At 35.2% G+C, this 10,307-nt stretch overlaps 1 protein-coding gene across 1 annotated transcript; it reads left to right on the plus strand.

Moving 5' to 3' along the window:
* The first annotated feature begins 3,578 nt into the window (after positions 1 to 3,578).
* LOC129773103 (uncharacterized) lies at positions 3,579 to 7,675 on the plus strand. The gene is made up of 3 exons (XM_055776656.1): positions 3,579 to 4,227; positions 4,627 to 7,077; positions 7,494 to 7,675. The coding sequence occupies exons 1-3, from the start codon at positions 3,579 to 3,581 to the stop codon at positions 7,673 to 7,675; spliced, it is 3,282 nt and encodes a 1,093-aa protein (XP_055632631.1).
* The last annotated feature ends 2,632 nt before the right edge of the window (positions 7,676 to 10,307 follow it).

Consider the following 10,307-nt stretch of genomic DNA (forward strand, 5'->3'; position numbering starts at 1 on the left):
TTAATATACATAAACACATGTGGCAATTATGACCGATCCTGAAAAAAAAATTAATGAAAACTAAACTTTGCTCATTTCCAATAATAAAATTATTAAAAATATCTATACTTCTATATTAACATTTACATTTTACAGTTGTAAAGGTGGATGAAGTTCTTTCAATTGAAAGCATCTCAATTTCTACACATCGTCAACATCTTTTGAAGTTAACCCTCAGTCTCAAGAAAAGATGTCGATTACTCGCAGGTTGGTGCAAGACTAAAATAAAAATCCTAAGTATAAGGTTGGGAAAATAGAAATCCCCTGTTTTAGCGTGAAATTCAAAACATTTTTTTTAAATGCTTCGGATTGTCTGATTTGGGTCAAATATGCACTGTTTTATTGTAAAATTTGTTGCCATTCTAAAAGTGCCTCTCTCAAAGAAGTATTGATCCTTATTGGCGGAAAACTCTAGCAATTGATTTTTACAATCTTCTTTTGTTCCCAATTTATTATCTCTCAGGAACTTTTGCAATGCGAGAAAAAGGTAATCGCTTGGTGCCAGGTTTGGACCACCATATAATGCATTAAAACAACCCAATTAAGCCCCCGAAGTTGTGTGGCCGCGTTGTCTTGATGGAACACAAGACATGGTCTGGCTTGTATTTTTGCCTCTATGAAAGAAAAATGTGTAAAATGTACCGAATTTTCCTCATTGTTGTTATCATTTTATTATTTTATCATTTTATCATTTTATTATTTTATCATTTTATCATTTTATCATTTTATCATTTTATCATTTTATCATTTTATCATTTTATCATTTTATCATTTTATCATTTTATCATTTTATCATTTTATCATTTTATCATTTTATCATTTTATCATTTTATCATTTTATCATTTTATCATTTTATCATTTTATCATTTTATCATTTTATCATTTTATCATTTTATCATTTTATCATTTTATCATTTTATCATTTTATCATTTTAACATTTTATCATTTTATCATTTTATCATTTTATCATTTTATCATTTTATCATTTTATCATTTTATCATTTTATCATTTTATCATTTTATCATTTTATCATTTTATCATTTTATCATTTTATCATTTTATCATTTTATCATTTTATCATTTTATCATTTTATCATTTTATCATTTTATCATTTTATCATTTTATCATTTTATCATTTTATCATTTTATCATTTTATCATTTTATCATTTTATCATTTTATCATTTTAACATTTTATCATTTTATCATTTTATCATTTTATCATTTTATCATTTTAACATTTTATCATTTTATCATTTTATCATTTTATCATTTTATCATTTTATCATTTTATCATTTTATCATTTTATCATTTTATCATTTTATCATTTTATCATTTTATCATTTTATCATTTTATCATTTTATCATTTTATCATTTTATCATTTTATCATTTTATCATTTTATCATTTTATCATTTTATCATTTTATCATTTTATCATTTTATCATTTTATCATTTTATCATTTTATCATTTTATCATTTTATCATTTTATCATTTTATCATTTTATCATTTTATCATTTTATCATTTTATCATTTTATCATTTTATCATTTTATCATTTTATCATTTTATCATTTTATCATTTTATCATTTTATCATTTTATCATTTTACCATTTTATCATTTTATCATTTTATCATTTTATCATTTTATCATTTTATCATTTTATCATTTTATCATTTTATCATTTTATCATTTTATCATTTTATCATTTTATCATTTTATCATTTTATCATTTTATCATTTTATCATTTTATCATTTTATCATTTTATCATTTTATCATTTTATCATTTTATCATTTTATCATTTTATCATTTTATCATTTTATCATTTTATCATTTTATCATTTTATCATTTTATCATTTTATCATTTTATCATTTTATCATTTTATCATTTTATCATTTTATCATTTTATCATTTTATCATTTTATCATTTTATCATTTTATCATTTTATCATTTTATCATTTTATCATTTTATCATTTTATCATTTTATCATTTTATCATTTTGTTTGGTAGAAACGCACCCCTAAACGCGCTCCTGCGGTTGTTACACAGCGAACGGAGAGAACGGAGTATGGCAGAGAGTGAGTGTCCTCACTGAATGAACCGTCATCGTCATCACCTACACTATTACCGACGATAATCGAACAAGGGACCTTTGTATGCCGAGATATAAAAGCCAGAATCCTACTAAAAAGGAAGTAATTGTGTTGCGCAAAAATGGTCGAGAAATAATTGTTAGTCTTAAGTCCAATAAATTTGTATAGTTTTGTAAGAGAATAAATGTTGTTTTGTGTAGAGTTTGTCTTATAAAATTTGCGAGTTATAATTTTGTGTTGAGTAACCGAATAAACGGAAACGGAAATTGGTTTCGTCCAGTGTGGATTTGAATGAACGCAGTGTTGTAAATTGGCCCAACATAAGCTATCGAAACCGGAAATCCCAACCCTGAGGCGCCAACGATACAACATTTTGGTCCTTCGAGCCGGATCTGAACCAGCGACCTATGGATAACCAGGAAAAGGAATTAAGCTATTCAAGGCTCAACACAAAAAAGAAATCGCCATCGCAAATTCAGAAGCGAACAAAAAGGATCGACAATCAAAAGAATTTTTGAATTCGTCATTCCACATCTATACTGGTTCGGCGGAATACTTGAGTTGGACAACGGTCAACTGATTTGTTTGGTCAGGTTAGTAGAACAGATCAGTATATGTCCAGCCAAGCTAGGTGACAAATACCATTCTAACACTCGTATTTTTTAAATTATGTGTGCGCGCATCGTAATGGAGGCTTAAATGCAATTCAACAACGGCGACAATACAAAGGAAGTGCATTTGGAAGAAATCGATAGAAAGCTTAGTTCAACCATTTCAATTTTGGAGCGCAACATTAGCTTAGGCAACGTTGTTGTCGCATCGTGCACCGTGGGCGGACACACTGAACCAGAGCAGATTTATTTTTTGTAAGGTAACTATACATAGTTCAGTGTATGTCCAGTCGAAGCGTACAATTCGGAATACTAACCGTTATCTTTCAACGTGTTCTATACATCGTACGAGCCATTGAACCAACCATCGGGAAACCGCGAGGTGCTGTTGACGGACACAATCAAGTGGACCATCAATATCCAACGGAGAAGCATCAACGTAGTTTCGAAACATTACGAAAACATTACACCAGAATTTCGAATTGGTTAAGAAAATATTGTACTGTGTCCGCGTTTTATTGTGAGCAACCATGCCGCCATCAACATCGTCATCCAGCAAACGTTCACCGTCCCTAAAATTGCTGAAAACAAGTTATGGTAACATTTAATGATATTTGGCAGTTTACCGAACAGTTTGAGGAGGAGGTTACAAATAGTCAAATAGATATACGCTTAGAAAAATTGGATGAATTGTGGGAAAAATTTGGCGATACTTTGATCGAGATTAAGGCTCATGATGATTTTGTTGCCGAGCAGGACGATTTCGACGAGGAAAGGCAAGAATTCAGCACCCGTTATTACAAAACCAAGGCCAAGGCCTAATGGATAAGATCAAGGAACGATGTGAACCATTGACGCCCAATCAGTCCATTCGAGTTGGTGACATGACTATGCAGGAACCACCAGACCACGTGCGCTTACCCCAGATCAAACTACAAACATTTGATGGGGATATTGACGCATGGCTAAGTTTTAGTGATTTATTCTCCTCATTGATCCACTTGAAGGCAGACCTACCTGAAGTTGAAAAATTTCATTATTTAAAAGGCTGTCTGATGGGAGAACCGAAGAATTTGATCGATCCACTTCCAATAACCAAAGCCAATTATCAAATAGCATGGGATATGCTTATGAAAAGATACAATAATTGCAAGCAACTCAAAAAGCGGCAGGTATTGTCTTTGTTTAAATTACCTACTCTTTCAAAGGAATCTGTACCCGAGCTACACAATCTGTTGGAAAGTTTCGAACGAATAGTGCAAACACTCGACCAAATCATACGACCAGTAGATTATAAGGATTTGCTACTGGTAAACATGCTCTCAACACGTCTCGACCCCGTCACGCGTAGAGGTTGGGAGGAGGTATCTTCAACCAAGGAACAGGATACGATTGCAGACCTGACTGATTTCCTGCATCGACGCATAGGAGTATTGGAATCATTGCCGCCAAAACCGGTGGACACTAGAGGTGTGCCACAATTCCCAACCCAAAACAAGCAGAAATTCGGCACGGGAAAGGCTAATTTCAATAGTTTCCCAACTGCCACGATACGATGTGTTGCCTGCAAGGAGAATCATCTTTTATACCAATGTTCGAGATTTCGGTCTATGTTAGTATCAGAAAGGGATACTTTGCTAAAAACGCATTCGCTTTGCAGAAATTGCTTTAAAACCGGACATCAAGCAAGAACTTGCGAATCCAAATATAGCTGTAGAAACTGCAAGGGTCGTCATCATACGCTTGTGTGTTTTAAACCTGGTAAGGATTCGAATGTCAAAATAGCATCAGTCGCAAGAAATGATTGTAACTCCGAAGAAGCTGGCTGTTCATCAGGTTCTAATTCCTCCCGTGTGGCAAACACTGCAGCAAGCGATGTTCAACTGTCTGGAAGTGCGCAGCGATTTTCATCATCGATTTTATTGGCAACAGCGGTGGTGCTGATAGAGAACTGTGAAGGCAGTTGGTATCCAGCTCGCGCACTTTTAGATTCTGGTTCCGAAAGTAATTTCATTTCCGAGCGGCTATGTCAAAGGTTGAAACTGAAACGAGACGAAGTGGATATTTCAGTTCGTGGAATTGGGCAAGCTGCAACCAAGGTTCACCATAGAATACATACAGCAGTTAAGTCTCGGATTTCAAACTACATGCGGGAGATGAATTTCCTAGTCCTACCCAAGGTCACGGTCAATCTTCCTACAGCAACGGTAAATACCAATGGTTGGTCCATCCCAAATGGAATTAAGTTGGCGGATCCTGCATTCTTCGAATCCAAGGCGGTGGACCTGGTTCTTGGCATTGAGGCATTTTTTGAATTTTTTGAATCTGGAAAAAGAGAAACATTAGGAGAAAATTTACCAATACTCACCGAATCCGTTTTTGGGTGGATAGTGTGTGGAGGAATATCCGTTCCAAACCATGGCATCCACATCAACTGCAACGTTTCTGCTTCCGAAAAACTGGACGATTTAATTGCTCGATTTTGGTTCTGCGAGGAAATTGGATCAACGAAATATTCACCGGAAGAAACACGCTGTGAACTATTTTACCAGCAGACTGTTCGGCGAGAAGCAAATGGACGGTACATAGTGTCACTACCGAAAGATGAAGGCGTTTATCCACGGTTGGGCGAGTCAAGGGACATCGCATTCCGGCGTCTTCAGGGAATTGAGAGGAGGTTGGCTCGAGATTCCACATTAAAAGATGAATATACCGCATTCATGCAAGAATACCTGGAGCTAGGTCATATGAGGAAAATTAACGCTGATGAGCGTGATAGTGTGAAGAGATGTTATTTGCCACATCACCCGGTTATAAAGGAAACCAGCACAACTACCAAAGTGCGTGTCGTCTTCGATGCTTCCTGTAAGACGTCCACAGGTGTATCTCTGAACGATGTACTACTGACAGGGCCGGTGGTACAAGATGATTTAAGATCAATAATTCTGCGTAGTCGAACTTACCAAATTATGCTTGTATCCGACATAGAGAAAATGTTCAGACAAGTTAATGTGTGTCCTATGGATAGAACGTTGCAGAGCATTTTATGGCGTTTTCCACACGAGGATTCCGTTGGTACATATGAGTTGAACACCGTTACCTATGGAACAAAACCCGCACCTTTCTTGGATTCTCGAACGTTGAAAGAATTGGCAATGAATGAGGAGCAAAACTTTCCACTGGCAGCCAAATCTATAATAGAGGACACATATGTCGATGACATCATCACAGGAGCAAACAACATAGACAGCATAAATAATTTAAAAACACAGCTTAATCAAATTATGGATCGAGGCGGATTCAAACTACGGAAATGGGCATGCAATCGATCAGAAGTTCTGGAAGGAATTCCCAAAGAAAACCTAGCACTGTGCGACTCAGTCGAATTCAAAATGGAAACAGATCGTTCTATAAAGGCCTTAGGATTGGCCTGGATCCCAAAGGGGGATAAATTAATTTTCCAGTTCAACATTCCATCTCCAACAACGATCAAGCAGCTCACCAAACGCCAAATACTGTCCGTCATTGCATCGTTGTTTGATCCACTAGGGCTATTAGGAGCTACGATTACTGCAGCCAAGATCATTATGCAGCTGCTATGGTCATTAAAAGACGCAAATAACAAAGGTCTAGATTGGGATCAACCTGTACCATCGAAAGTTGCAGAGATGTGGTTGAAGTATCATGCGGAGCTTCCATCATTGAATGAAATACAAATAGATCGATGCGTGGTCATCCCCGATGCAACCATGATAGAAATTCATTGCTTTTCGGATGCCTCGGAGAAGGCATATGGTGCATGTTTATATATTCGAAGCCAGAATGTAAACGGGAAAATTCAAGACCGGCTTCTCACTTCCAAATCCAAGGTGGCGCCATTAAAATGCCAGACGATTCCCAGACTCGAGCTGTGTGGTGCACTTTTGGCAGTACAACTGTACGAGAAGGTACGCGAATCAACGCGATTTAAATCAAAAGGTTATTTTTGGACGGACTCCACATGTGTACTGCGTTGGATAAGAGCAACTCCAACGACATGGACCACCTTCGTGGCCAATAGAGTGGCAAAAATACAAGCTGTTTCTGAAGGTTGTCAATGGAAACATGTTCCAGGTATCAACAATCCAGCAGATATGATTTCCAGAGGAATTTCACCCCATGAAATCAAAATGTCCAAGATTTGGTGGCATGGACCAAGATGGTTGGAACAAGAAGAAAGTACCTGGCCCGATTTCAAGTTAAACAACATTGCTGAACTAGAAGAGGAACTACGTCCTAGAAAAATCACGAGTAACACCAGTTCCGCAATCAAGGAGTTCAGTAAGTGGTACATTGAAAAATTTTCCACTTACACTAAATTAATAAGAAGCACCGCATATTGGCTGAGGTTGATCAATCGTATTCAATCAACATGCAAGACTAAGGAGCCAAACACATTCCTTACCACTGCAGAGCTACGACAAGCAGAAAACACAATAATTCGTCGAGTTCATCAGGAAACGATCATTGATGAGTGGAAGAGCCTATCCAAAGGAGAACCGGTGTCGAGAAAATCAGCGTTGCGTTGGTATAATCCATACATCTGCAAAGAAAATTTGATTAGAATAGGAGGTAGACTATCGAATTCGAACGAAACAGAGGATACAAAACATCCAGCGGTGTTGCCGGCTCGACACGTATTTACTCGTATGCTGATGCGATATTATCACGAAAGACTATTGCATGCTGGTCCACAGTTGTTGTTGGGAACAGTCAGGTTGAAATTTTGGCCATTAGGAGGAAGGAGTGTCGCCCGAAATGTAGTTCACCAATGCTTGAAATGTTTTCGAGCAAAGCCATCAACAGTCCGTCAGTTTATGGGGGAACTGCCAGCAGCACGCGTCACGCCATCCCGTCCATTCCTGAATACCGGAGTTGATTACTTCGGACCTCTTTACGTACGAGTAGCTCCTCGACGTACCACAACGAAGGCATATGTTGCCATTTTCATTTGCCTATGCACAAAGGCCGTGCATCTAGAGTTGGTGTCTGACCTGTCGACTGACCGATTCCTTCAAGCCCTACGCCGGTTTATATCAAGAAGGGGGCTATGTGCACACATCTATTCTGACAACGGGACAAATTTTGTCGGAGCCTGGAATAAAATAAAAGAAATTTTCATAAGAATGAAGAGCAACGATTACCGTGATACGATTTCCAAGGAATGCACCAAATATGGTATCCAATGGCATTTTAATCCTCCACGTGCTCCCCATTTCGGAGGTTTATGGGAGGCAGCGGTCCGTTCTGCGAAAAAACATCTTCTGAAGGTCGTTGGAGAACATCCGGTGTTGGTAGAAAATTTGTCAACGTTACTGGTTCAGGTGGAAGGCTGTCTCAACTCACGTCCATTGACTCCATTAAGTGATGATCCAACCAATTTAGATCCTCTAACGCCAGCGCATTTTTTAATTGGTTCCTCACTCCAAGCACTGCCGGAACCAAGCACCGAAAATATTCCCATCAACCGGCTTAATAGATGGCAGTTGGTACAACGACAACTCGAGGATTTCTGGAAACGGTGGCGCAGAGAATACCTTTGTCAACTTCAAGGGAGAAACAAACGATGGAAACCTCCATTGAAAATCGATGTTGACAAACTAGTGGTCATTCAAGATGACAATCAGCCACCCATGCGGTGGAAAATGGGCAGAATCATCGCCACTCACCCAGGCCCAGATGGTGTTGTTCGAGTAGTGACATTAAAAACTGCCACAGGAATTTTGAAGCGACCGGTAGAGAAAATATGTATGCTTCCGATAGTTGACTGCAATGCCGATTCAGCACAAGAACATATGTAGTCGAAGACTGTTTACATTTCTTTCCAGTATTCCCATCCAAATGAGGAGGATTCTTTGCAGAAATTGTGGAATTTCAGGGTGGGTGGGAATGTTTGGAGAAACGCACCCCTAAACGCGCTCCTGCGGTTGTTACACAGCGAACGGAGAGAACGGAGTATGGCAGAGAGTGAGTGTCCTCACTGAATGAACCGTCATCGTCATCACCTACACTATTACCGACGATAATCGAACAAGGGACCTTTGTATGCCGAGATATAAAAGCCAGAATCTTACTAAAAAGGAAGTAATTGTGTTGCGCAAAAATGGTCGAGAAATAATTGTTAGTCTTAAGTCCAATAAGTTTGTATAGTTTTGTAAGAGAATAAATGTAGTTTTGTGTAGAGTTTGTCTTATAAAATTTGCGAGTTATAATTTTGTGTTGAGTAACTGAATAAACGGAAACGGAAATTGGTTTCGTCCAGTGTGGATTTGAATGAACGCAGTGTTGTAAATTGGCCCAACATAAGCTATCGAAACCGGAAATCCCAACCCTGAGGCGCCAACGATACAACATTTTATCATTTTATCATTTTATCAATTTATCATTTTATCATTTTATCATTTTATCATTTTATCATTTTATCATTTTATCATTTTATCATTTTATCATTTTATCATTTTATCATTTTATCATTTTATCATTTTATCATTTTATCATTTTATCATTTTATCATTTTATCATTTTATCATTTTATCATTTTATCATTTTATCATTTTATCATTTTATCATTTTATCATTTTATCATTTTATCATTTTATCATTTTATCATTTTATCATTTTATCATTTTATCATTTTATCATTTTATCATTTTATCATTTTATCATTTTATCATTTTATCATTTTATCATTTTATCATTTTATCATTTGATCATTTTATCATTTTATCATTTTATCATTTTATCATTTTATCATTTTATCATTTTATCATTTTATGATTTTATCATTTTATCATTTTATCATTTTATCATTTTATCATTTTATCATTTTATCATTTTATCATTTTATCATTTTATCATTTTATCATTTTATCATTTTATCATTTTATCATTTTATCATTTTATCATTTTATCATTTTATCATTTTATCATTTTATCATTTTATCATTTTATCATTTTATCATTTTATCATTTTATCATTTTATCATTTTATCATTTTATCATTTTATCATTTTATCATTTTATCATTTTATCATTTTATCATTTTATCATTTTATCATTTTATCATTTTATCATTTTATCATTTTATCATTTTATCATTTTATCATTTTATCATTTTATCATTTTATCATTTTATCATTTTATCATTTTATCATTTTATCATTTTATCATTTTATCATTTTATCATTTTATCATTTTATCATTTTATCATTTTATCATTTTATCATTTTATCATTTTATCATTTTATCATTTTATCATTTTATCATTTTATCATTTTATCATTTTATCATTTTATCATTTTATCATTTTATCATTTTATCATTTTATCATTTTATCATTTTATCAATTTATCATTTTATCATTTTATCATTTTATAAGCTTATGGTCGTCATATCATCTTGCCATTGATCCACTTCTCTACTTTTTTTTTTTCTGTCCTGACAACAGACGATTACTAGACGATTACAGACGATTATTACGATCACTAGCTGATCCGACAAGCGTTGTTCTA

The sequence above is a fragment of the Toxorhynchites rutilus genome, chromosome 3 (genome assembly GCF_029784135.1).
Source record: "Toxorhynchites rutilus septentrionalis strain SRP chromosome 3, ASM2978413v1, whole genome shotgun sequence".
NCBI classification, from domain to species: domain Eukaryota; kingdom Metazoa; phylum Arthropoda; class Insecta; order Diptera; family Culicidae; genus Toxorhynchites; species Toxorhynchites rutilus.

Bases quoted from the DNA above. Each gene is read 5' to 3' on its own strand.
- LOC129773103 (XM_055776656.1), top strand. From the start codon at position 3,579: ATGGATAAGATCAAGGAACGATGTGAACCATTGACGCCCAATCAGTCC. The intron at 4,228-4,626 runs GTGTGCCACAAT...CAAACACTGCAG, and splicing joins AAAACCGGTGGACACTAGAG to CAAGCGATGTTCAACTGTCT. The intron at 7,078-7,493 runs GTAAGTGGTACA...GCTGGTCCACAG, and splicing joins TTCCGCAATCAAGGAGTTCA to TTGTTGTTGGGAACAGTCAG.